Source organism: Mus musculus, chromosome 12, assembly GCF_000001635.26.
Source record: "Mus musculus strain C57BL/6J chromosome 12, GRCm38.p6 C57BL/6J".
In the NCBI taxonomy this organism is placed as follows: domain Eukaryota; kingdom Metazoa; phylum Chordata; class Mammalia; order Rodentia; family Muridae; genus Mus; species Mus musculus.
In genome coordinates this window covers 84,316,481-84,344,466 of record NC_000078.6, presented here as the reverse complement: position 1 = coordinate 84,344,466, position 27,986 = coordinate 84,316,481, and the positions used below count along the sequence as shown (strand labels likewise).

Below are 27,986 nucleotides of genomic sequence, written 5' to 3'. Positions count from 1 at the left end.
TTTTTTTTTCTTTCTTTTTTTTGTTTTGAGACAAATTCTTAATGTATAGCCCTTGTTGATCTAGAACTTCCTATATACATCAGGCTGGCATCAAATCCAAGAAATTTGTTTGTTCCCTGCATGCTGGGGGACCTGGCTCATCAGGGTCTCCCTTAATTTTTTTAACACAGTGTCTTGCTGTGTAGAACTTGTTATGTGTCAAGGCGGGTCTCATAGTCCTGTGATCTGCCTGCCTCAGCCCCTGAGTCCTGGGACTAGAGGCATAAGCTACTATCCTATCCTTAGCCTCCTTTCTCTATTTAATATTCTATCTTAAAAGAGAAAGACTGGATAAACTTCTTGACCTCTAAGAACACATCTGTTACGAAGAAGTGGTGGTGTGTGTACGCCTTTTGTTCCAGCACTCAGGAGGCAGAGTTCAAGGCCAGCCTGGAATACAGAATGAGTTCCAGGACAGCCAAAGCTACACAAAGAAACTTTGTCTTGAAAAAAACCCAAACCAAACCAACAACAAAAATGCCCCACATCTGTCTAAAACAGCGGTTCTCAACCTATCACATATCAGATATCCTATATATCAGATATTTACATTATGATTTGTAACAGTAGCAAAATTACAGTTATGAAGTAGCAATGAAAATCATCTTATGGTTGGGGGTCACCACAACATGAGAAACTGCATTAAAGGGTGGCAGCATTGAGAAGGTTAAGAATCACCAATCTAAAACAAGAGCCAAAGAGGTGACTAGGTTGTTTTGTTTATTTAAAAGGAAAACAAACTCTAGATCATGTGGTTTTTAACTTAAAAAAAAACAACAACAACAAATAAAACCCCCTGATAACATGCTATTTTAAGTCCCATAAACAAAACAAAAAAATGACCAAGTCAAAGTGTACAGGGTAAGTTGGTACCTCAGCCTGGGCCAAGGAGAGATTCAAGTAATTTAATTTTTACAGCCCAAAGGCTAAGTCTTACTCAGGTTGCTAAAGGGAGAGTGCAATGCTACAGTGTAATTGGCACCCCTCCCTTCTTCAAAGCAACAAGGCATCTTGAAAACTCAGTGTTCTGGTTGGAAGCAGGACATAATTCAACCATATGGAAAGATAGCTGGGCCTAGGGTGAAAACTCTTCAAAGGAAAACCTTGACAGTCACAATGAAAATCTTCAGCCAACACATAATTAAACCTGCTCTTGGCAAGTCTACTCCCAAACGCTGCGCTGAGGAGAGAGGCGGCACAGGTATCCAGCCCACGGCCACTGCTTCACTCTTGGACTGCATCGGTGGAGGTTGAAGAGAGCCCTCAGACAACAGAGGCAAGGCAAGGTCTTGGTCCTTCAGACTCCTTTTAGTTCTGGCAGATTATGAGCCTTTGGATCTGTTCCCATCATGCACTCTGGGATCAGACAACAGCATCTCCAGGAGTCAGCACACTCATGTCTGTCTTTCAGTTAAATCTCCTTGGTTTAGTAACTATAAAATTGGAAATGAATAGAGACTAGGTTACAGATGTATTACAGAAGCAACGTGGGTGCTGGGAATTAAACTTATGTTCTCTGGAAGAGCAGCCAGTGCTCTGACCTTTACTACCGAGCCATCTTCCCAGCCCCACAAAGCTTGCTTTTATTTTTGTTGTTTTGTGAGACAAGGACTCTGTGTCCTGGAACTCGCTGTGAATACCAGGCAGGCTGGTCTCGAACTCAAGTGATCCATCTGCCTTTCATTCCTGAGTGCTGGGATTAATGGTGTGCACTACCACATTAATATGGCAATTGAATAACTGAATCTCTAGGCTCAGTGATTGAGATCACACCCGATGCTGGGATCAGAGACGTGTGAGACCACGCCTGGCTATCTGACAAGGGTTCTGGTGAGCAACTGAGTAAGTCCTCATGCTTATACGGCAAGCATCTGACCAAATGAGCTATTTCTCCACTTGCACCAGAAAACAGGCAGAGCATGCCAATAAGCAACAGTCATGTGTTCCCTCCACCAGGACCACAACCATGGCTTGGCTGTTTTGATTCTGTTTTCAGGGTCAGAGCCAAGACCATACAGTTGGAAGCACTCAGAATCAATCTAAATCTCTTCCTTGATTGGGGTGTTCTTAGCCAACAAGCAATTGAACATGGTCCTTTAGCTCAGGTGATTCATCCTGTTATCTCTAGACTCAAGACCACAGCAGAAGAAATGACACCTTTTTTTTTTGAACAGGGAAAGTTTCAAATAAAAATTTTTTGCCTTTTCTTTTTTCCTTAGTTGTTTTTGTTGTTGAGACCCAGTCTCATTATGACTCCGAGGCTGGCCTGGCACTCATAACTCTTCATGTCTTAGTTGTGAGATTATATGCCTATGTCAACACACCTGCTTTAGAGAACTGTTTTTGTTTGTGTGTTTCAGGGTTTTTTGTTGTTGTTGTTGTTTTTGTTTTTTGTTTGTTTGTTTGTTTTGAGACAGTTTTTTTACGTGTAGCCTTGGATGTCCTGGAACTCTCTTGCAGACCAAGCTGGCCTTGAACTCACAAAAATGGGCCTGCCTCCCAAATGCTGGAATTAAAGGCGTGCATCACCACTGCCTCACAAAAAATGTTTATATTTGCATGGATTATTAGCATGTCAGTCATATATTCCAACCATACCCTAACGCTGATTGGCTTTTCTTGTACTATGAACCCAACCCCCTCTTCTTTCCAAATATATTGTGCCCCATCTATTTCCATGGATGTCTGTTTTTGTTTTATAATTTACCTGTAACCTAGGCTGGCCTTGTACTTGTAATGCCCTTATTTCAACTGGGGATGCTAGGACTACAGGCTTGAGGCATGACACCAGCTTAATCTCCCCATTTTTAAAGCATCTTTTACATCTAGCACATTTTAAAAAAAGATGGTGTGTAAATGTGTGTGCGTGTGTACAGGAACATGTATATACATATCTGTGTGGAGGCCACTTTGCACCAGTGAATGCTGGGACGGACAAGTGCTGGACACAACTACCCAGTATTCTGGACACAACTACCCCGTATTCCCACTGGTGTGTGGGATCTGAATGATGGCCTGAGGTCTGCCTGGCAAGAGCTTGATCTGTGAGCCACCACTCCATCTACCCATGAGAGCTAATGTAGTTTTGTGTATGGTATGTACAGGGTATGTGAGTATTCTGTTCTGTGTGTATGCATGTGTAGTTACAAGTTAACGTTGGGCATCCTTTTCTAGTGCTTCTCTACCACTTTGTTCTGGTTCCAACTTTTAAAAAAAACTCTTTTCCTACATTATTTTGTATTTTGCATGGCCTATATGAAAACATATAAATAAAATATATCCTGGGGCCGGGTGTGGTGGAATACTAGAAAAAAGTTACATAAGGGAAATGAGAATTTTAATGTAGGAGAATGGAAGAGTGCAAAAATGTTGGAGACGGGGCTGGTGAGATGGCTCAGCGGGTAAGAGCACTGACAGCTCTTCCAAAGGTCCTGAGTTCAAATCCCAGCAACCACATGGTGGCTCACAACCATCCGTAATGAGATCTGACGCCCTCTTCTGGTGTATCTGAAGACAGCTACACTGTTCTTATGTATAATAATAAATAAATCTTTGGACCAGAGGGAGCAGGGACTGAGCGAGCAGAGGTCCTAAAATTCAATTCCCAACAACCACATGAACGCTTACAACCATCTGTACAGGTACAGTGTACTCATACACATAAAATAAATAATAAATCTTTTTAAAAAATGTTGGAGAATTGATAAGAGAGCTTGGTATGTGCAGATGATGACCAGAGCCAAAGAAGAGATAGAACAGAAGAACATGGGAATAATGATAATTGGTGAGAACGAGGAAGGATTAGCTGTCAGACTAGAGTAAGGCTAGGACTCCCTGTCGGCAACATACAAAAGACAACTACACTAGGCACACTGATTAAAGCTACTAACATCAAAACCCAAAGGGAAGCACATGAGAAATAAAGCTGGGCAGTGGTGGCACATGCCTTTAAGGAGGCAGAGGCAGGCGGATTTCTGAGTTCGAGGCCAGCCTGGGCTACAGAGTGAGTTCCAGGACAGCCAGGGCTACACAGAGAAACCCTGTCTCGAAAAACAAAAACAAAACAAAACAAAAAAATTTATGTGTAAGAGTGCTCAGAGTCCTCAGAGCGTCAGGTCCATCTCCCAGCTCACAGGATGACATTCAGGCTCCTGTAGACACTGGACAGAAACAAAGTAAAGGCAGGAAACAGCTTTACCTCCTGCGGATTTACCGCAGTTAAGACAGAAACTTCATAGGACTGCCTCCCTGACTGCATGGTCACCAAGTGATGTGTCACATCAGGCACAGAAGACAGGGGCCGTGAGGCTCTTTCAGTAAGCACCTCTGTGAAACAACAGGAAAATGACCTTCAGTGAATGGTGAATCCACATGCATACCCACTGCTGCAGCAAGCCAACCTTAAAATGCTAAAACCTGTTCCCTGAAAAACTCAACCCCACGTTCTCGCATGGTTTCCACTGTTAGTGGATCTAGAAAATATTACAAAAGGAGGTTGGGAAGTAAAAGCTTTGATATAAAAATGACCAATTCCAATGTAACAATTTAAAATAATAGTTTTCAGACTGTTACCTGGATTACAACAGTGTATGAACTACAGCACACACTGCACAGGCAGGCAGACCAGAGACCGAGAGCCAGCCCCTGAGGTCGACAATACTGCTATTCTCAGTACTATGCGTCAAGAACCTGAGCTAATTAATCCTGGCTTCAAAATTCATACTCAATGTCCCTTCCTCCCTGGAATTTGCTTCTTCAAGGCCAGCAAAGTTCTCAGCAATTTATTTTGTCATCAGGCTTGCACTAGTACTGCTCAGCAAACAGGCAGACCTGGGTAGCACATTTTAGGCCTTGTAAGCTCCACACAGAAGTTACAAAAACATGGTCACTTTTACCTCATATTGTGAAGGACAGGAATGACTAAAACATGATCTTACACCTAGTAGACATTCCCCAGTGGGGTCCTGGAAGGTCTGTAGCTCGGTCTGCTCTCCTCGACTGCACTGAGCAATGGATGTTTGCTACTGTAAACTCTCTGTTTACTAAATGGTGTCTCACACACTTTACCAAGTTCTCACTTCTCAACTAGAGCTGATGGTCCCTGCCTTCTACTTTTGTCTTTCCCATGGTGCCAGGCACACAGTAGGCACTGAATAAATGCATGCTGACCTCACCTGGTAAGATTTTCAGAGAAGAGGGCCTGGCCTGTGTAAGCTGGGTGAAATTTCTATACCAGAGGAGCAACTGTTTCCTAGAGAGCCCTTTCTGTTCTCCAGAAGACATGGCTTTTGAAGGTATGGAGAAATTGCTTTGTATCTCCTCTGTAAAACCTGGTTATGCTCTGTTTAAATGTTTTAAAAGTTAAGCTCTTCCATAACTGCAACAGGAAAGACAGACACAGTTGGGCTAGGATGCTAAGGATTACAGATAATTTTATCTTTTAATTTTTATTTCTGTGTTAATATCATATTAAATCATTAAAAATGAAAAGGATTCATTTATCCACCCCAGAGAGTAAGTATAAATACTATTCAATCAGCATCGTACAAGAGATAATACTAAAACCTCCATTTTGGAGACACTCTATCCCTTAGTGTCTAGTTACAATTCGTTTCCCCCAAATAAAGGAGAATTAAATGTCTTACCATCATCAACTCCAAGGATAGAATTGGTATTTGATAGATTCAAGGACTCTCCACCAAGGCTGGACTGGGAATTCATAGACACCAGGTTTTTATTGGGAACTGAAGCGTCTTCAAGCAAACTACTGCCCATTAGTGGCTCGGCTGCACAGAGAACAGGACGTGAGAGACATACAGCAGTCACTGGGCCTGGTCCTCACCTCCCTTCACCAGGAAGCTGGCCCCCTCTTTCAGAACTGTAAGTGTTTTGTCTCAGATGCTACCTCCTATTTTACTCACTTTCAGATAAGAATAAACCTAGAGGAAAGAGCTGGTTCTTAGGGACGGCTATCTGTGCATGCGACCATCATCTGAAGATTAGCTTAGAATAAAGATGAAATGATATTTAAGACATGGGAAAGGAAAAGGAGTTTCATCAATTTTAAAGTAGGAAAAGGGCTGTCAAAACTCTTAAATAAAAGATTTTAAATCTTTTAAGTCCATATTCCTTAAAAACTGAATTGTGGGCCAGCACTAGTTGACCTCAAACTCATTAGGGGAATGTTCACTCACTTACTAGTTTTGTTTTCTGAGACAGGGTCCCATGTACTTTTACTGTAGCTGAGGCTGGCCTTGACCCCTGGTCTCCAACTTCTACTTCTCATGTGCTGGGATTTAAGGCATGTGCCAATACACCTGGCTTCTGTTTCCTAAGATGAGGGTCTTACTACGTTGCTCACTTCAGCCTTCCAAGTAGATTTACAGGCATACATCATCAGAGAAACTGTTTAAAGCCCTTAGTTGAATTTTTAATACTAAGTGTTCTGGGATTTACAACTCAGCTCATTTATCAAGTTCCTTTGTTTTAAGGGGAGGAACATGAGCAATGAGAAGATATGTTTTAAAAGTTTGCAGATGTTTGTGCTGTGCAGCTGTTACAAACTATAAAGCCATCAAATGAAACCAAGTTTCTCCACCCAAAGCCTAACCAGATTTCCAAAAAGCCAAGGCCAGCCGATGACTTGGCTGTTGAACACAGATGTCCACTCTGACCACCGTCCTCACCGGTTTGATCCTGTTCTTGACTCCCAGTTGTCCCCAGCTGCAAGTGATGCTTTCTCATATGCACATTCCTACTCCCACTCTGAGAGAAGGTCTTCCCACAGACCTGGCACTGATGAGGCTTCTCACCTGCAAAGGGAACCACGTTAAGACTGGGCAGCCCAAAAGGCGGCAGGCAGTTCTGACAGCAAGAAGGTTGCTCTTTGGACAGAGCTTTCCGTACGGGAAAGGCAAGAAAGGTACCCCGGGAGAGCTTCGCACACGCACTCTCTCCTGGCACTTCCTCTTTCTACACCACAGTCCTTCCAAAATAGCCTCTTTAATGTAGTATCATGGCATTACAGAACATATTTACTTCCTTTTCCAACAGACTTCCTTCAACCAACAGAATTCATATCTACCTCAAGGATTCATTACAAACCTAGGTTTATAATATCCCACATCCTATTTCCTGTAAAGACTCAATGTCTTCAACATTCACAAATGATTCTTTTAACAAATATGGTCTGTCCATAAGTCCTCAACAGTTTCCATTCATCTACCAGACACGCATGCTCAGAACAAAGGTCCAAAACTACTTTTCGCAGGCAAAGGCTCACATCTACAGAGCAGGCAGGCATGAAGGAGCGAAATGGAGCACTTCCCCAGGAGAAGGGCAGCTGTTACTTAGTTCTGGCTATTGTTGCTATGTTTTGATGCAAGCCTTGTTCTGCCAGACCGTCTGTTTGAGACAGGGTTTCTCTGTGTAGGCCCAGCTGTCCTGGAACTTGTTTTGTAGACTAGGCTAGCCTCAAACTCAGAGATCTACCTGCCTCTTCCTCAAGTGCTGAGATTAAAGGCACATGTGCCACCACCACTGCCCAGCTAAGATTTTTTTGTTTTGTTTTGTTTTTCAAGACAGGGTTTCTCCGTGTAGCCCTGGCTGTCCTGAACTCACTGTGTAGACCAGGCTGGCCTCAAACTCAGAAATCTGCCTGCCTCTGCCTCCTGTGCTCACTTCAAGGCATGCGCCACCACTGCCTGACAAGATTTTTTTAACGAAGAGCTAGAACAGGAACTTTAGATAAGATTCTCTAACTTGTAAATACTGAGAACCAATTTACAAGTGGTAAAGGCATTACACAACAATTTTGATTTTCATTACTGAGGAGAATGCAACAAAACAAAACAAAACCGGATCTGTGGTGGGGAATCTAACATTACCTAGAAATACTGATACTTCTGTCCACCTCTCAAGATATGCCCCTCAGTTACAATAGGATATAACCTACATATAGACTATTTACTGTAGGACTAATTAAATGGCCTAATGATTAGAAAAATCCAAAAAAGTGTCACATAGAATGATGGAAGAAAGTTATATTCCTATATTCCTTAGGAGACTAAGGGCAGGAAGGTTAAAAAAATGTAGCCAGCCTGGGCTGCCACAGTGAATTCTAGGCACTGTGAGCTACAGACTGAAACCTCCATTCCTACTCTTGTATTTGCAGACATCTCACTCTTTAGACACAGATGTCCTGGAATTCACTATAGCCCAGGTTGGCTTCAAATTCATGGCAATCCTATATTACCCTCTTGAGTGCTAGGCAATAAACTATCTGGCCTGGCCACAGCCATATTTTTAAAACGTCAAAAATAGCTGGATGTGGAGTGGAGGTACATGCCTTTAATCCCAGAACTTGACAGGTAGGTTTTAGTGAATTCATCTCAAAAGAAAAAAACAAAAACAAGGAAGGAAGGAAGGAAGGAAGGAAGGAAGGAGGGAGGGAGGGAGGGAGGGAGGGAGGGAGGGAGGGAGGGAGGGAGAGAGAGAGAGAGAGAGAGAGAGAGAGAGAGAGAGAAAAAAAACAATTCTTTCGAGTTTCTTTTTCTTTTTCAGATTTACTCATATGGAAACGCGTGTGTTTCTGTGTGGGTTTAGGTGCATCACGTCCATGCAGGTGCCAGCAAGGCCCGAGGGTATGAGGTCTCCTAGAACTGGAGTTACCTGATGTGGGCCTCTGAAAGGACAGTAGTACTCTCTTAACTATGTCTAAGTACTAGCTATAAACAACCCCCAAGTAAGTCAAGCAACCAATTTATCTGCACAGCAAGTCACCAAAGCACCGGTCCCTTATTAGGAAAGCTTACAATGAAGACAGGCCATGACAGTGCATGCCAACAGTCCCAGAACTTAGGAAGCTGAGACAGGAGAATCACTCTAAATTCAAGGCCAGCCTGGTCTATGTAGCTTGTTTCAATCCAGGCCTTCTTGAGAAAACAAACAAAACAAAAACCAATCAACCAAACAAAAACCAACAAGCCCATAATAAAAAGCATTTTATTTAACTTGCGTTTACTTGTGTAAATGATCAACTAGCCCTACTTCATGGAGGAGGGTCCAACATATAGAAGAATTCTAATGTGAAGGAATAGAACTAAGGAAAATGACCAATGAACTATTGGGTTGAAAAACAAGGGTAAAGATTAAGAGAGAACCTAAGGTCACGGTTGACACCACCTGAACTCACTGATCAGGTCTGACAACCAAGCCTTGTGTCTGGAAGCTTTGAGGGCTTGGGTCCATCTCTGGCAATACGGGAACACGAGCTATAACACACAAGCAGGGCTGGGAACAAGTCAGTGGTGGTGGAGCTCTTGCCCTACACACGCGAGGCCCTGGGTTCAATCTCCAGCTCTGGGGAGAAAAGACATAAAAGGAAGCTGACAAAACCAGAGGATGGTACTTCTACAGGACCCTCGGACGGACCTCAATTCTGTAACAAATGGATCAGACGAACAACAGTATAAAAAGACTTACATTCAAAGACAACCTAATACTAGGAGCAAGCACTATTACCCTGTGGGGTCCTCACTTAAAGGAACCAACATGGGTTGAGGCTGTAGCTCTACAGTTAAATGTTTGCCCACTATGCAAGAGGCTTTGGGTTCAATTCCATAAAATACATAAATAAAATTTAAAAATAAATAACTGGGTGTGTCCACAGAGGCCTGGCCTTCAAGGGTTCTGGATCTGGCTGCAAGATGAGCCTGGGGCCATGACAGGTGAAATGGTGATACACAGCTACTTAAGTAGGAGAGGAGATTAGAACTCAGGTTCCCTGCCTCCCAAGACTGTTAAAAACGAGCCTTCCGAAGCAAACCCCTAGTGACTTCTTAAAGCAGATCATCGGGCAGCCAGTTGTGGTGAAATTAAATTCTGGAGTGAACTGTTGAGGGCTGCTGGCCTGCCTGGATGGCTACATGAATATAGCCCTGGAACAGACAGGGGAGTATGTAAACGGACAGCTGGAGATAAGTATGGAGATGCGTTCATCTGAGGAACAATGTGCTGTACATAAGTACACAGAAGAGGCGGATGTGAAGACCCCGGGAGGCACTGCTCTTCAGAGATAGACAGATGAAGTGGTTTTGGTTCTCTTACGATCTTAGTTGGCCTGTTTTCATGGTGGTTGGTGGGGGTTTTGTTTTGTTTTTTAATTGATATCACATTTATGTCTCATTCTTTATAATTTCTGCCTGTACAAAATGCTAAAATTAAAAGTTTCTCAAGGATTATTTATAAATAAATAAATAAACTGAAGTAATTTTGGAGACAACTATATAAAACAGACCATGAACTGAATACAAGGTAAAAACAAGACATATTTTTAAATTTAATAGGCATAAAACATCCATTTTTGTATTCTTGCATTTATCTGACTAAATGTTTGCCAGTTTTCCATAACATGTACAACGAAGCACTCTAGAGTCAAGCAATACACACGTGGACTCTGCACCTGGCCCACAAGCTATCAGTCTGCCACACCAATCTGGAACCTGTCACCATATAAAAACGGCCTACAAGCCAGACTCAATTGGCGGAATACTTGCCTACCATGCACAAATTTCCCACTTGCAATCCAAACATCTGAGAGGCAGAGGCAAGATGAGCAGAGGGTCAAGATCTTCCTGTGCTACATGACAAAAAACAAGCTAGCACCAGCACTGAGAGCTCAGCTATGAAATGCCCACCCTGACGGACTGCACGGCTCCACACTAACTCACTTTGTGTCATCAAAACCAGCAATCATGCTTCTACCTCCTTAGTGCTAATTTCTGTTTGGGAAGATGGGAAAAGAGGGAAGGAGACAAATATCATTTAGATTTTTCTATTAACCTTACAAAATCCGGCTGCTGTATTTTTGGAAAATTCAAGATATTTTTATCAGACGGTTAAGTCATCCTCATAGAATGAGCAAGTCAACATAACCGCAGGGAATTTAGGAAAACAAAGCAAAAAGTAGGTCTCAGGTCTTTTCTTTGTGCAAAGGCAGTTTCTGCAGAGCAGAGACTGAAGGAGGCCTGCCCATGGTTTCTCAGAACACCAGGAACAACACAGGTCTTGCTGCCACTGATGACTGCCTTCCCACTTTGCCCTGGATTTTTAAATCTTCCCCCAGAAGAATGAAAATGTCTGTACATATCAAACAACATATAAAACGATCCAGCACAGGTCTCTAAGGTCTTCACTCATAAATCGGAAGAGAACAGTGGGTCCTAACGGATGAAAAGCCCTTTCCAATAAAATTATCAGGGGCCTCCCTTCACCCGCGGTCTTGAGCTTTCTTAGTCATCCACAGGAGATGGAGTGTTCCGTGATAGTAGTATACTGCACACTGCCTTCCCACCCTTGTCTCTTACTGTATTTGAGGTCTACAAATGGCACAGGTTCTCGTACCTGAGTGAACTACCAGATGTTTCCGGAGGCTTGAATACTCAGCAAAGGAACGGCCACATCCCTGGGCTTCACAGAGAAAAGGCTTCTCTCCTGGGAACAGAGAGAGACACAGGCTCGGCCTTCTTTCTGAAAACCGTCCACCTCCAAAGCTTCCCTCACCATCAAGTCCTGCTCTCAATGACTGAGTCTTCCTGGTTGCTTTACCTTATGCTATGCAATTTCAGCTGGGTACCCAGCAAACGTTGCCTCTCAATGATCTGGAAAGCAGACCACAAGATAGCCTATTTTTTATTCTAATTTATTTTTTGGAATAAGTACCATTTACTGTTTCCCTTTTGTTTGTTTGTTTGGTTTGGTTTGGTTTGGTTTGGTTTTAGAACTGTCTAAAACTGGCTCTAGGCCTACAGACGAGCTGTGAGGCCTCCCGCCTCTGTCTCCCAAGTGCTGGGGTTAAAGGCTGCGCCACTTCCAGGCACATTTACTGTTTTAAGAAAACTGGAAACTATTCCATCCCAGCATACTGAACGTTATGCCAATGGGAGGAAACTATGACTAGCACAACTGTGACTCGTGTATGGGCTTCCCTTTCTAATTTCCTATACAGTGTGCTTCCGGTCACAGCGGCATGGAGCAAGGGAGAGGTGCACAGGCTCACTGGTGACCTGCAGTCAGTGATCACATTTTGCAGATACACATCGCTAACGATGGCTCCAGAAGCACCTGTAGGATCTTGGTCTAAGAAACAAGGAATCTTTATTTTGCTTCCTTCATGCAGACACTTCTTATTCTATTTCTCATGTTGTGAGCTCTAACAAGAAAGCGAGCGTCTCGAGTTCAGGCTGTATTTTATCTCCTCCTTACTGCTCTGTAACATTCATAGGACTCAATATATACAACTATGCAATCTTCAGAGAGACTGGAAACCAGGCTGACTTGTCCATTATGTCCAGGCATCGCTAAGGTTGCCTCGGACAAGCTTACAACCTTCCTACAAGGTGGGCTTCTGGAGACAGAAGTCATCACTGTCTGTTCCTCACCCAGATGAACTTGGATAAGTGTCACAGATAACGAATCAACAGAATGCATGAGACAGTGAATGAAATTAAGAAAGCCTTTCCTCAGGGTCTAGTAACCATGCTGGGCCTTCGTCTCTTCCCTCCCCGTGCCTTTCCTAAGTACAGGCGAGCGGAGAGCGAGCGGCCGCACACCTGTGTGGATGCGCCGGTGGTTCTTCAGGTTCCCAGCTGTAGTGAACTGCTTACCACACCCAGACTCGTGGCACATAAAGGGTTTCTCCCCATTGTGTGTCCTCATGTGCACCTTCAGCCTCTGCAGCACATAAAAGCTTTTCCCACAACCTTCTGCAGGGCAGATGAAGGAGCGCTCATTTCTGTAAAGACAATCACAAGCACCAATACCTGAGAAAGCTTTGTGCTGGTGGTGACAACCCAACATCTCTACTGACTTTCAAGGTAGATAATACATTCCAAATTGGGATATGTCAAAATAACCTGGTTTGTTCAAACTATAAGCCGAATCCCAGCTGCAACACAGTTTTAAGGTGATGCCCTAGGAAGATATGCCAATATTGTTGTTAGATTTTTTTTTTTTAAGTTTTCTGAGACAGAGTTTCTCCCTATAGTCCCGGAACTTGTTTTGTAGACCAAGCTGACTTCAAACTCAGAGATCTACCTGCTTCTGCCTCACTCGTGTGCACCACCACTGTCTGGCTGTTGTTATTTTTTATTTATTTTTATGTGTATGGGTGTTTTGCCTGCACTGTCTGTGAACTGCTTTCTGGGTGCTGGGAATCAAACTTGTGTTCTCTGAGACAGCATCCAATGCTCTTAACAGCTAATTCATCTCTTTACTATTAAGTTCTCAAATTATTTTGTAATGAGACTTGAGAATTTTTATTCTTTAAGATATTTAGGGGGGCTGGTGAGATGGCTCAGTGGGTAAGAGCACCCGACTGCTCTTCCGAAGGTCCGAAGTTCAAATCCCAGCAACCACATGGTGGCTCACAACCATCCGTAATGAGATCTGACTCCCTCTTCTGGAGGGTCTGAAGACAGCTACAATGTACTTACATGTAATAAATAAATAAATAAATAAATAAATAAATAAATAAATCTTAAAAAAAAAAAAAAGATATTTAGGTGCAAAATGTCTTATTTAAGTATTTCTCAGGAATAAGGTAATGAGAGGTAGAGGCAAAAGAACCAAGAATTCAAAGCCATTCTTTTCTGTATAGAAAGTCTGAGGCCTACCTGGAGCCACATGCCCAAAATAAAATAAGTAAACAAGACAACACACCTCTTTCTATCAACAGAAAAGCATCCTGAACCAGGTGTGGGGATGCAGTTTCCTCAGTGCTTGGGAGGCTTGGGAAGATGGAGCTTAAGTTCAGAGCCAGTGTGAGCCAACACTGAGAACTTGTCTTAACACAACACAACACAACACCACAGCTAGGGTACAGCTCATCAAAGAGGATATTTTTAGCAGATTAAAAAGCCCTGGTTTAGATCCTAGAACAACAAAAACAAGGCTCAAACAAGAGGTTTCATATTATCTGGCATGCTGTAAACTTGGGAGGCTCAGGCAGAAAGATCACTTAAGCTTAAAGAATTTGAAGCGGGGCTGGTGAGATGGCTCAGTGGGTAAGAGCACCCGACTGCTCTTCTAAAGGTCCGAAGTTCAAATCCCAGCAACCACATGGTGGCTCACAACCACCTGTAATGAGATCTGACGTGCCACGTCTGGAGACAGCTACAGTGTACTTACATATAATAAATAAATAAATAAATCTTTAAAAAAAAAAAAAAAAGAATTTGAAGCAACTTGGCAGTACAAGAATCCAGAAACAAAGGAGAACCAGAGATCCTGGTCTTTTGAAACAAGGTCTCCAGATACTGCCCAAGCTGACTTAAAGTAGGCAGCCTTCTACAGGCTGAGATCACGGTGTATACACACCCTCCACCTGACAAAAGAAGACATCTCAGCGCACAGCTGCCGTTCCTGCTTCCCTGCAGTTTGGCTACTCAGGGACATAAAGTCCTCTACACTGCTCACCGGTGAGTTTTAAGGTGGTACTTGAAGTGAGCTGGCCACACAAATGTCCGGTCACAGCCTTCAACTGTGCACTTGAGCTTCTTCTCCGCTTGAGGAAGGGGACCAGAGTCTTTTGGTTGCCCATCACCAGAGCCAAGGTGGACATTTTCTCCTGTAACAAGGGACATTTTATAACTCAGGGAAAGCCCCTGCTCAGATACTCGGATTCAAGCATTTCGTTGCTAGCGATCATTCATCAAATCTCTGCCTGTGCTTACTCTGCATAGGCCCGAGAGTTCTCTACATCAGAGAGCTACCCAGAGTTGGCCTGTTTTATTTCAAAACGTTAGTTTTCTGACAAATGTAGAGATATCAAATAAGGCTACCTTTCACATATTTCAGAAAGCAGAATTAAAACTATTCTGTAGGAGCCAGGCATGGTGGTATCTCACGCCTGTGATCTCTCTCACGCCTGTGATCTCAGTGCTTTATTTTTTGGCGGAGGAGAAGTGGCAGGAAGAAGAGTCAAGGCCAGGCTTGACTGAGCAGTCTCACAAGGAAGCCAGGTGTTTGTAACAAGGCTGGTAGAGAAGTAACACCCAGAGTGGAGGCTGCAGAGGTAGCGTCAAGCTCTAGGTAATAAGGAAAAACTTATTCTGGCTCAGTGAGTTTAAAGCAAGTTTTTATCACAGATGGCCATTCTTTTTTTGTATTATTATCTTTTTTTAATTAGGTATTTTCTTCATTTACATTTCCAATGCTATCCCAAAGTCTCCATGCCCCCCACCCCCCACCTACTCCCACTTCTTGGCCCTGGCGTTCCCCTGTACTGAGGCATATAAAGTTTGCACGACCAATGAGCCTCCCTTTCCAGTGATGGTCGACTAGGCCATCTTTTGATACATATGTAGCTAGAGTCAAGAGCTCCGGGGTACTGGTTAGTTCATAATGTTGTTCCACCTATAGGGTTGCAGATCCCTTTAGCTCCTTGGGTGCTTTCTCTAGCTCCTCCATTGGGGGCCCTGTGATCCATCCAATAGCTGACTGTGAACATCCACTTCTGTGTTTGCTAGGCCCCAGCATAGTCTCACAAGAGACAGCTATATCTGAGTCCTTTCAGCAAAATCTTGCTAGTGTATGCAATGGTGTCAGCATTTGGAGGCTGATCATGGGATGGATCCCCTGGTAACAGATGGCCATTCTTAAGATTTCCTATTTTCTGAATCAACTTGTTCATTCTCTATCATTTGAAGGATAAGAACAACTTCCTAGGGCTGGAGAGATGGTTCAGAGGTCAAGAGCACTGACCTCTCTTCCAGAGGTCCCAAGTTCAATTCCAAGCAACTAACTACATGGTGGCTCACAACCATCTGTAATGGGACCTGATGCCCTCTTCTGGTATGTCTGACGACAGCTACAGTGTACTCATATACATAAAATAAACAAATCTTTATTTATTTATATAAATAAATAAATTCAGAATTCTGAATTCTGAAGAACTCCTGGTAGTTGTCAACTGACAATTCTGTGTGTAATCTTGGCTTGGTTAGTGACAATATTGACACAAGTAATAACTTAATCATCACAGACTAATGAGAAAATACAGAGTGAGAACTATTCAAAAAAGACCAAAACTTAATGGTATGTTATGCAAATGAAGGTTTGACTAGTATGGGGAGGTTTTAAATCTACCCAGGCATAACTCTTAGGGGTAACATGCATTGTACCCAAATTTGTGACGCACAGATCTATGGTTAGGCACGAGAGTTGCGCGAGTGTGTGGGACCTCTGGAACTGGAGTTACAGGTTATGATCCACCTGATGGAGCAATCGTCCTTAACAGCTGAGCCAGCTCTCAGCACCGAGCCAACCACACCTCTAATACTGCTGATCTGAGGACAGTATTCCAAAATGTCAGCACACATGAAGTTGTACAGGCTAAGCTCAAGAGAACCACCAGACTGAGAAAACAGCTTAGGAGGACCTGAGCTAGGTGCCCACAACCCATATAACACATAAGACAGCCACATGTGGGATAATCCTAGCACCAGGGAGGACTACCTTTAGTCTCCATGTGCACATGTATGTGCACACACCATACACACTCACATTTTTTTAAAACAAAAAGTAACTAGCATAAAGCAATTAGCTAATGAATATCAACATAGTTTTAGCATTATGAGTCAGATTCAACATTGATTTTACAATTGTATTTTTATTAGCTGATAAAGCTATTGTAACTTTTTAAAGCTCTAAATATAAAATGCTTTTTTTTTTATAAATTTTGATGTTTACATACTTAAGGATGATTACAACGAAAACATTCAAGATTGTTGGCAATTCTACTAGGCTCCACCCAACAGCTAGCTAGCTAGCTTGCAAGGCAACCTGGCTTATAAGGACTGTTCTCTCTCCCCCACCCCCCAACTCTATTCTTTATCGCTCTCCTCTCTCTGTCATCTCTGTAAGGAAAAACCTGAGAAGAGAATGCCAGGAATCTCACCATTGCTGCCAGTTTTTGCATTCTTGGCCAGCTGTGCACGAGTAGCCGCAATCAGACTGTCATGGGCCAGTTCCTGAACCCGGAGGAACCATGGGATACTGCTGTCTGTGCTCTCAGCAGAGAGGAAGTCAGCCCCTGAGTCCTCTGTCTCATCCTGAACAAACACAAAGTGCTCAGCTGAAGAGCCCAGCCCTGGAGGAAGGAAGAGAATATGGTAGGAGATTAGCCCAGGCACAGAGACTGTCCTGAATTAATCACTCTAGATCATTCCTACTCCAAGTTTCTGTCCTTATAAATAATTAAGATATCGTTTTTCCATCCAGCCCACAGGCTTACTGTTAACCCTGCCTCCTCTTGTTTCAGAGGCAAAATGTTCCTTCTTGGCAACCAGTCCACCTCCCACTTGAAATATTCCAACCCCACGCTCAGTCATTTTCTCTTGAATGCTTCAGTTAAGTTCTCCGTCACTGGGGCTGGAAAGATGGCTCAGCAGTTAAAAGTCATTATTTAGGCCAGGCTGGCCTTGAACTCAAAGAGATCTGCTTGCCTCTGCTTTCAAAGAGCTGAGATTAAAGGTGAGTGAAGCACACCCAACAAGTTTTTTTTTATTATTATTAATTGATTTTGTTTGAGACAGGGTCTCACTATGTTGCCTATGCTGGCCTCAAACTTGTTCTCCTGCTTCAGCATCATGGACATTGGGTTTACAGATATGTACTCAGTTTCAAACTAACTCTACCTTCTAACTTGTATTTCCATTCAGTTACATTACACTCTGCAGACCATCTTCCAATACCTACTATTTTTGCCAAGGCCACAGACAGACACTTAATCTCACCAGTCCACCCTACGGCGGGTGGAATCATTTAGCATCCTTTCTTCCCTAAAACACTTCCCTCCCTTGGTTCCTATGCACCATTCTCTCCCAGTTCTACTTGCTGTTCTGCTTCCTGCTGAAGTCTCCCCTTCCCAGGCTCCCAGGTTTACCTTCTTTCTACTTATGTTTCAAACTTACCTGAAATCAAAGAATGTACAACACATGTTTCACGTTCCCTGGCTGTGATGAACTGCACAACTGACTACTTTGTACCAGATCTCTAAAGGATGCTCCCTCATCAATGTGCGTCCCAAGTCACAACGTTAACAGACAAGTTTGGAGCTAAGCACCCCCGACCCAAAACCTCTTCTTGCTCTCACTATCCTGGCCAAGGGCAGCATATGAATTTCCCAAAAAAGAAATGATTCTGTTGCAGGGTGTAGGGAACAGTTCTATCCCTGCACTCAGCAGTATGAGGCTGAGTGATCCCATATTCAAGACAACCAGTGCTGCACAGAGAAGCTACCATACCCAAGGAATTTACCATTGGACACCAGACATGTCTTCTGCAGGCAGCAGCCTCATTTTGTACACAAATCCTCATTTTGTTCACAAATTGTGCCACAGAGAAGAACAAGGATGATAAAAGCCAAAACGTAAAGAACAGACTTTTCTTACATTTGGAAAAATTAATAATCAACCAACTCACAAACAAGAGGAAACGCAGAGTTATCGTAGAGCCTTTGTCCTTCCTTTATATATTCAACCAGTCACCAGATCACACCAGCGCTCTAAAGTTATCAAATAATAAGCACTTTAATATACATATTAAATATTTTCCCCACCTCTAGCTTTCCCACCTACCTGCTCTCGTTAGGTTCAGAAGAATGAAGGAAGTGCTATCACTTGGCTGTAGATCTTGCAACAAGCTAGGCGACTCTGGTGTGGTCAGGAACTCTGGGGACTTCTGTACAGTCTGAGCCCTTGTCTCTTCTCCGTCTGGGCCCACATTCACCTGAAGGCTCCTCAAAACAGCTGAAGAAGGGACCTCCTTGGAGGAATTAGCATGATTTGGAGTTTCATCTAGTGAAGGAAAAACACCATAGCTCTATGTGGCACTCACCTCCAGGGAGTTCACCTTTCCTAAGAACTACACTTCAGCAGTTCCTAGCACTCTTACAAGAGTAGACTGCGCTCTCTTTTTTGCAAATATAAAAACTGCCTTAGAATAATCACAGGGGAACAAATAGCTTGGGAAACCACTGAAGTTTTGTAAAATAACCAGTGTGCTTCATTACAGCTTGCGGTTTATACTGAATGTATATAAATCGTTTAAAAGACTTGCTCTAAAGAAGTTCAGACACAGGTGGATTGACACAGGTGGATCTCTGTGAGTTCAAGGTCAGCCTGGTCTATAGGGCAAGTTCTAGAATAGCCTGGACTACATAGAGACCCAGCCTCAAAAATCAAAAAAGAAGTTTGCTCTAAGGGTTGGGCTACATGAGACTCTTCCTTAAAGAAAAACAAACAAACAAAAAAAGTCTTTCAAAAAAATTTGTACATAAACAATTTTAAATGAACATTAACATTTAACAAAGGGAGGAGCTAGGCCTTACTGCTCAATACAATTAGGAATTACACCACCATGATGACGTATACAATATTCTCAGAGGCTTTCATTCATCTTTATAAAAGGTAGATAACACTTTTTCCTCTTTTAAACAGATGACAAGCAAAATCATAAGAATAAAAATGGACAATAATGTAAATATTCTTAATATCACCCAACTACATACTAAATGCTAATTTAAAATGGTAATTCTGTGCCATGTGTATTTTACCAAGCACACACCAGAAGCTATTTTTAAAACATGAACTTTTTACTAGCTCTAGCCATCACAGCACAGTATCAGAGAATAGAGACATGAACAAAAAAACTGTGGTATGTAAATATGGCAGGATACCATGGCTGATACCAAACAAAACACAGCTACAATAAGGCTGAACCTCACAAACACACATTAAAGAGATTACATTATTCCGTTCATTTAAGGGCCCCGAACCTTACAAAATTAAAATACTTTGTTTAGAGATGTATAGAAGGATGGTTAATTTTAGAATGCAAAAGAAATCCAAACAGTGATAATGCACTAAAGAATGGAAGTTTCTCTGTGGGGCAGAGCCTATGGGGAGCCTGGAAACTAATGATGTTGCTCTTGTTTGGGGAAGGCATTATATAAATAGTTTCTTATATTTATTCCTCAAGCTATACATATGCGGCTTTGTACTTTTCTATATTCACCATATACCCCAACTAAAAACATGAGGGCCAATATCATCGCTGTGGGTAGCCACCTGCTACCAAGCCTGATGACTTGAGTTCAATCTCTGGAATCATATGGTAGAGATATGGAAGAGAACCAATCCTCACGAGTTGTCTTCTGACCTCCACATTATAGTATATAAACACACATACACATACTAAATAACTTAATGAAAAAAAAGAATTAAATTGCTCAAAAATTAAATTATATTTTTAATTTTACAATGTATTTTTCATATGTGTATTAATGTTTTACTGCATATACATATATATGTATACACACACACACAATGTGTGTGCACCACCTGTGTGCTTGGTGCTGTGGAGGTCAGAAGAGGACATCAAACTTGGAGTTAGGGTAGTTGAGATCCATCATGTGAATTTTAGAAACTGAACCTGGGTTCTCCACAAAAACAAGTGCTTTAAACTGTCAGGCCATCTCTCTAGCCCCAAATATTGTACGGTTTTGTTTTGTTTTGTTAATTTAAAAACATGCATGTCATGCATGAAATGATAGATATATATCATACTTAGAAAGAAGAGACTAAATTAGATAGACTGGTATAGATGCTATAGTTTATAATCTAATAAGCTGGTATTCAAGTGAACATTTAAAAAGGTAAAGAGAGAGAGAGAGAGAGAGAGAGAGAGAGAAAGGAAGAAAGAAGAAAGGAAGGAGGGAAGGAAGGAAGGGGAAAAAAGCCTTTAAAAATATTATATAGTGTCAGTGGTAGCCCACAGCCTTTAATTCCAGCAGACTGAAAGGCAGGTGGATCACTGTGAGTTCCAGGCCAGTCACAGATCATAGCCAAACCGTGTCTCAAATAAACCAAAAACTGAAAAGAACTATATATAATTCCTTCCTCAACTACGCTAGCCTTTATAGAATTCCCTCCATCCCTGCGGCCTGGCTCCCCAGCCTCCCTGCCAGTGTCAAGGATGTCCTCCTTTCAGTCACTGTCCTTAGCCTCTTGAGGGCCTCTGACACCCTGATTTCCCTTGGGTCCCCATGACTCCTCACTATGCTGATAGTCATCTACTTCAGCGTCTTCCCTCCTCCTCGGGCTCCCTTGCCTGAGACATTCCTTCAAATGGCGTGTCACAGTGCTACAATGGCTTTTCTGCCCCACTTTCACATACGTGTTCCTATGCTTAAACTACTTAGGTCCTTGTGACTTCTCTGGCTGCCTTTTGATATGCTGACTCCATATCAACCAGCTGTAACATCAGTTGCACTCTGCTCTCGGCACAGAGCAGTCTAACCTCTTTCGTTAGGTCTTCTTTGTCCTATCTGTAGTGAACGCATTTTACCTGGTAACATTAGTCGGCTGCATTCTGAGGCCTCGGTCACTGGAAGGAGGGATAAGCAAGTAATGTCTTTAGCTTCTGATTCTACTAGCCCTTGTCCCAGGGGGATGGAGGTATTCTGAACAAACTGAACCAGGAGCTGAGGAGGGGAAAACAGGCAAAACTGAGAATCAGATGTTGCTAGGAATGAATCTCAACTTTAAATTTATCAAACAAGTGAGAATATAATTAAGTCTTGTTCCTGGTCTCAGTCATATACACAGAAAAACCAGATTAACTACATTTATCAAGTTGTTTGTTCTACAGAATAATTGATTCATAAAATTAAGTTAATCTGTCATTTTCTATCAAAGAAAATTATAAAAGTGTATTTTAAAATGATGAGCGTATTTTTAAAAAAATCAACTGCAATGTACTGATTGTATCTTAGAAAGCACTTTCCTGGGTATCAGTTTATTTAATCCTCTTATTAATATTAAATTTCTAAGTGAACATGTATTTTACAAATGAGGAATCAATCTGAAAACACTGACTTGTGTAAGTGACATAATTAGTTAAAGTTCCGGTCTTCAAAATTAAATAATAATTTCAAATTTAGAGACTTTTCTAGTATAGAACACAAATTTACTAAAATTAAAGTATGAAAAATGATAGAAATTATAAAATGCTTAAGTCTCTCAATCATGTTTAGAAAGAAAATACTTTCAATTACATATAAGATTAACAATATTTGTGTAAATAAATATACATATATATTACAACTATATAATATAAATACTTTAGAAATGTAAAATATCTTATTATATTTAAGTACTTTAAGTATTGCATTAAATACTTAAATAGCAAATGTAAAAACTCACAAAAGATGGAAACTGAATGGTAAAGTCTTTGAGAAAACATTTAGTAACAGAAAAATCATAAAAATCATTTGGCTCAAAAAGTAAAAAAAAGTCAAAAGTATTTACTATTAAGCCACTAGACAAGTTGTTTCCTGATAGACGGTCTAAGAATAAACAGCTAAGTGGGCTCACCTCTGGTTTGGATTCTAACTCATCTGATAACATTGATTCAGCTTCTGAAATCCTGTAGCTGATCAGGGACAGGTTCAAGTCTAATTCAGTCAATGACACCTTCCTGTTATATTCATATCCCTTTAAAAAGCATTACACTTTTCCTGTAAGATGCTGAACTAGGTTGGTAATCAATTTAACCTAAAACAAGAGTAAAGAAGAGAAAGACATAGGATTACAAGCAGTAAGAAAATGTGGCTAAGTAAACAAAGGCATCCTTTTATATCTAAGAGTCACAGCAGACATGCAGCTTAGAACGTTTTAAAGTAGAACTAGCTCAATAAGTATTAAAACATATAGAAGCATTATGCTTTGATAAACTATCTCTACTCCTTTTTAAATTTTTTATTTTTAATTCATGCATGTGCAACTAACTCCCTGTGTGTCCAAGCGTCTAGAGTCCAACAGAGGGCATCGGATGCTCCTGGAGCTCCATGGAGTGAGTTCCTTCCAGGTGGTGCTAGGCTGCCCTGTGTGGATGCTAAGGACCAAACTCTGGTTCTCTGCAACAACACAAGTGTCCTTAACCACTGAGCCTTATCTCCAGTTCCCACAAACCTCTCTCCTTCTAATGGAGGCCTGACTGCCTGAAATTCACATTACCGAGCAGGCTGGCCTCCAGCTGTTAATGATTCTCCTACCTCTTCCTGAGCACTGGGCAGGATTACAGATATACCTGGCTATGAAAGGGTCTTAAATATGGGAAAGCTATATTCCCAAAGATGTTCATTGAAAATATAAGACAACGAACTGGAAGCAACATACGATTATCTTTTAGGACTTTTAAATACACACACATATACAATATTATGAAGACCATACAACAAAAGTGATTATAAATCTATTTCCCATTTTACCACTAATTATAACATCCTAAGAAAAAGTAAAAAGAAATTCCCAGATATGACAGCAGTTTTACTGTGTAACAGGACAGTGTGACTTACTTTCCTTGATTCTAAAAGGTATTATGCTTATTTTAAAATAAGCCCAGCAGGAGCTGGGTAGTGCACGCCTACAATCTCAGCCCAGGGAGCCCGGGCTCTACAGCAAAGTCAAGGTCTGTCTGGGCTACAGTGATCTCAGAACAACAAAAACGAATAGAAATCCAGTCTCACTGTGTAACCTGAGGTAAAGCGCATGCATAGCGCAGCACAATGTTCAGGTGTAGTCGTCAGTACTGAGCACTAACTAGCCAACAAATGGGGGCCAGGGGCGAGTGTGGGACTGTTTGATTACACACGCAATGGATTCATCTGCATTCTTCCTCCTTCCCACCATTCCTTCTTTCTTGGTCCCCACTGGATTCTGAACCTAAGGGTCTGTCTATCCATGCTGAGCATAGACCTTGCTGGTTCCCTAAACCAAAACTCCTGCGTAACTCCCCACCACCCCAGGCTTTGGCATATGAATTCACTTAATTTGGTGGAATTATTGGTAAAATTGGGAGTACTGCTATCCATAAAGCGAAGACAGTAAAAAGTTTGCCCAGGATGGAGATTTTTCCATTAGTAGCAGGATAGACTGGAAAGTTGGACTAAGACAGATATTAAGAAACCCTGTAATTAGGGCCTGTAAGAGGGGTCAATTTGTAAAGGTGATTGCCACCATACCTGACGACTTCAATTCAATCCCCAGGACCCATAGGATATAAAGGAAGAACTAAGTCTCATCAACTGTCCTCTGCCCCCCACATATGTGCACACACAAATACATCTAAGTTTTAAAAGAAGTACTAGAATTAATGCTTTTATTTCTTTTATAAAACAAAGAATCATAAATACCCAACTTTTCTTCCTATGTACATTTTTTTCTTCCTGAAGCACTTAAATGGTTTAATATTGTTTATTTACTCATGTTCATGAGGAGAAGAAAGCAAGGTTCGAGAAATCACCAAGTTATGAAGCTGCATAAGCAAGCTGGCATGATGAGCTGGCTCAGACAGGGAAGGATTACATCTAAGTTTGATCTTGAACTTCAAGGGCTTTGGCAATTCCTCTTCCCAATTCCCGCTCATATAACAAGCCAAGAAATTGCCAGATGTTTGTTCCGGTTATCTTTAAAGTGCAACCACCTCTGTGACTCCTGGAGCGCAGAATCACTAAGAAATGAGACAATTCACTGTCGCTTTGGTGTTACCCACAAAATCTTTCTATTTAGTGGCTTTGTTTTAATAATCTTTGAAAACAAATAAGGCTATTGTGGAACAACTGCAATATCCATATCGTAATGGAATACAGCCATACAATCCTGGTACGCAATGTATGGTTTGTATAGGTCCTGAACAAACAGCAGGACACACGAGAATAAGTTGACCCCTGTTTAAGAGCCAGGTGCAATAGCTGGCATCTACAGTCTCAGCAATGGGGAGATTGAACCAGAAGGACGGGGGTGGGGGGGTGGGGGGGATGTTTAACAGCTAGCATGACCTACACTGTAAGATCATATCTGGAAGTAAAAAGAAAGCAATGTGTTCAGAGCACAGTGGCTTACCAAGTGTCCTCTGTGGACTTCATCTGTAACACAGAACTTGCTAAGTACACTAGCCAGCAGTATAATGGAAGTACAAAAGCTAGGTTTGCTATTTACAGTTCCATTACCTAGCTAGCCAAGTTCAAAAGCTGAAATGTAAATTTTGTTCTTGCAGTGCAAATCTTTTAAAAAAATAAGTTTGGGGCCAGACGTTGTGGCACATACTTCAATTCCAGCACTCTGAGAGTAGAGATAAGCATATATCTCTAGGAGTTTGAGGCCAGCCTGGTATACATATTAAGTTCCCAGGCCAGTCAAGGCTATATAGTGAGACCTTGTCTCAAATATGAAGTTTCATTGACACAGTTCACATAACATAAAATGCACCCATTTTTAAGATTTTTAATGTTTATGTATTATGCATGGGTATTTTGCCTACATGTCTATACATCATGTGCATGCAGAACCCATGGAGGCAGAGGGACATGGACCCTCTGGAACTGTAGTAGGTTATGAGTCACCATGTGGGGTGCTGGGAACTAAGCCCAGGTCCTGTTACACACTTTGAAAAGTACAGTAAACTGTCTTCAGTGTAGTCATAGTTCCGAAATCACACACGAGCATTTCTGTTTGTTTGATGTTTGGGGGGTGGGGTGGGTAGGGGGAGCTGGAAGGGTTCAGACAGGCTCTTGCATAGCTCAAGCTGGCCTGGAACTCTACAGGAATCTGAGGCTGGCCTTCAACTCCCACTCCTGCTTATGCCTCACAGTACCGAGATTAAAGGTGTGTACCACCATACTTGGCTAATTTTACATTTTCCCAAAAAGAAACCCTGACGTCACTACCCACTTCTAAATTAGTCATTATTGTGAGTTTAAATGACTGCCATACAGGTTTCCAGTGAGCACTGGATAAATATTCAGACAATAATTCAGAGGATAAATAACATGACAAATGATACCCAATTCCCTACCCCTTCACTCTGACTTTTCAATTCCAAACTTTCATTAACTGCTTATGGACTAATTCTGCATATATATCCTCAGCATGTCAAACCAAACCATGTCTAAACACGGATTATCATCTCCCCTACCAAACCTGTTCTTCTTGAATTATCTTTTATTTATTGCCCAATCTTCCCACTCAGCTGCAAATTTTACCTAGCAGTGCCTCTCATCCTACATGTTTTAATAATCCCAGCAATTAATAATAACCAGACCCCAAAGTGACTCCTGTGATGCTGTTTAGATTTCTCAGTATCTTTCTGCTTGTCACTCTCCATATGCAGTTTAGTATCTCAGAATAATGGCCAGCCCTTAACGGTAAACCTCTTCACTGACATACTCCTCCCCCCACTGCCCCCCCAAAAAAAACCTTAGAAATTGTGGGATTTACCTAAATTTGACACCTACTGGGATACAAAGCTCAAATTAGAACCACATTTTCTGATGCTTGGCTGCCCTGTATCTGCCACAAAGTGTAATTTCTCAACGCCAAACACCCAGAATTGCGCGTTTTGACCTCAAACTATGTTTTATTCTCTTTACATATGTTCCACTGATCTTTGTGTCTAATGTAATGTAAATGTATGAACTCTTAACCCCAAATCAATAATATTTCACTCCCAAATGGTTCCTAAGTACATCTCAGAGCCTCATGAGCAAGTGAGATAAAGTTTAATAAACTAATTGGATCGTCTTCTTTTGAGAAACTTCAGAGAACAAGTTGAACGAGCAAAACACATCCTGGCTGCAAACACTCGCTGCCCACACACGGGCCTGAGGTGACAGGCAAAGGAGACCCCAGAGGTCCGGCTCTGGTCCGCAGACGTCCCTTCCCTATTCCAGCCCAAGGCAGAGAGTGGACCCAGGAAAGGTGCCGGCAGCCCTGGGTGAAACGCGGGCAGGGCACCGCTGTCAACCCTTCCCGCCAGCACAAAGGCCTCAGCCGAAGGCCCTTAGGTCTGCGGGCGGGCCCAGCCGCGGGTGCAGTCCGGAGCCTCCGCCCGGGGGACTCGCTGACTCCCGCGTTCTGGGGGGGCAGGCTGGTCTCCAAGCTCCCTCCCTCAAGAACAAGCAAAGGAGGAGAAACGGTGCGCCCCAGATCCCCAAAGGGGTTAGGGCCGCAGCCGCCGGGCTTCGGACCGGTCGCTCCCCGCCCGCTAGACGCCTGGGGGAGTCTGGGGGGACGGCTTCCTTGCGCCCTTCGGGGGCGAACCCGGCTCTAGATCCCCAGACCCCATAAGTGGCTTCCTTTCTCGGCGGGACCACCTACCCGAGCGGGGGTGGCTACACTAGCCTGGAGCTCACCTTCCAGTCTCGGGCAGCCGTCCGTCCGTCAGTCAGCCCCGAATCCCGTCCACACACGGCGTCTTCCGGCTCCCGCCGGAAGCAGCTCCAGAGCGGGACAGGAAGTTTGGCCGCCCCCCATCAACATACCCACTCGCTTTCTTCTCCGCCCGCGGGTGTTTCTCAGGAGGAGGCGCTGACTCTTGGGCCGCTGCTTGAGAGCGATCCTTCGCTCCCCGCTACATACACACGCATACACAGCCCGAGACACACACAGGGTTCCCTCCCGGCCGAGGAACCGCAGCGCCCCGTCCCCTCCTGTCTGCCCTTCAGGGTTCTCAGGTCCGCGAAATCTGAAACCAGGTCAGTGCAGTCTAGCCGTGACGTCACTGCCTTCCCGCTGAGCGGAGCTGTTCAGCAGGGGCCGCGGCGGCTGGGATGGGTGAGACGGCGCGGGGTGGAGGGTAGCTTTCTCCGGAGCTGAGGACCTGTGACAGCTCCCGAAACACCAAAAGCCCATGAAGAGCACCTGAAATGTTCATGGCCCAAAGAGGGACCTGGAAATCAAGCCTTGCATTGCCCCTAGGACTGGGTGTGAATTTAGGCACACGTACAGCGTTAGAAACATTTAAGAATTCTCCAGAGATCTTGGATGCACTGACTGAGGGCTCAGATAACTAAGTTCCAAGCTGGATAATAGTTCTTGTTGAAACTT

At 42.7% G+C, this 27,986-nt stretch overlaps 1 protein-coding gene and 1 pseudogene across 12 annotated transcripts; one reads left to right on the top strand and one right to left on the bottom strand.

Moving 5' to 3' along the window:
• Nucleotides 1–27: 27 nt before the first annotated feature.
• On the bottom strand, nt 28–27,957 carry Zfp410 (zinc finger protein 410). Of its 12 annotated transcripts, none has more exons than NR_157102.1 (13): nt 27,293–27,608; nt 22,476–22,655; nt 21,448–21,583; nt 18,678–18,896; nt 16,997–17,188; nt 14,515–14,665; nt 12,651–12,832; nt 11,443–11,532; nt 6,726–6,851; nt 5,685–5,825; nt 5,214–5,416; nt 4,238–4,365; nt 28–1,472 (listed from the first exon to the last, which is right to left on the bottom strand). NR_157102.1 is itself a non-coding variant. In NM_144833.4 (12 exons), exons 2-12 carry the CDS (start codon nt 22,506–22,508, stop codon nt 1,434–1,436), a joined length of 1,437 nt encoding a protein of 478 aa, NP_659082.1. In that variant the 5' UTR covers nt 22,509–22,655; nt 27,293–27,608; the 3' UTR covers nt 28–1,433. The 12 variants fall into 12 exon arrangements, 7 of the variants coding, with proteins under 7 accessions (NP_659082.1, NP_001351152.1, XP_006516148.1 ...); XR_003950067.1 differs by having other exon boundaries at nt 743–1,472; nt 27,258–27,957; NR_157103.1 differs by lacking the exon at nt 14,515–14,665 and having other exon boundaries at nt 16,997–17,150.
• Nucleotides 9,838–10,283, top strand: Gm20958 (predicted gene, 20958; annotated as a pseudogene).
• Nucleotides 27,958–27,986: the final 29 nt, after the last annotated feature.

What these genes read in the sequence shown, in the direction of transcription:
- Zfp410 (XM_006516085.3), bottom strand. Translation starts at nt 22,508, where the DNA reads ATGTTATCAGATGAGTTAGAATCCAAACCAGAG. An exon ending in CAGCCGACTAATGTTACCAG is followed by an intron (nt 18,897 to 21,447) that starts GTAAAATGCGTT and finishes TTCCTTCACTAG; the next exon opens with ATGAAACTCCAAATCATGCT. An exon ending in TGCAAAAACTGGCAGCAATG is followed by an intron (nt 14,666 to 16,996) that starts GTGAGATTCCTG and finishes CCCTTGTTACAG; the next exon opens with GAGAAAATGTCCACCTTGGC.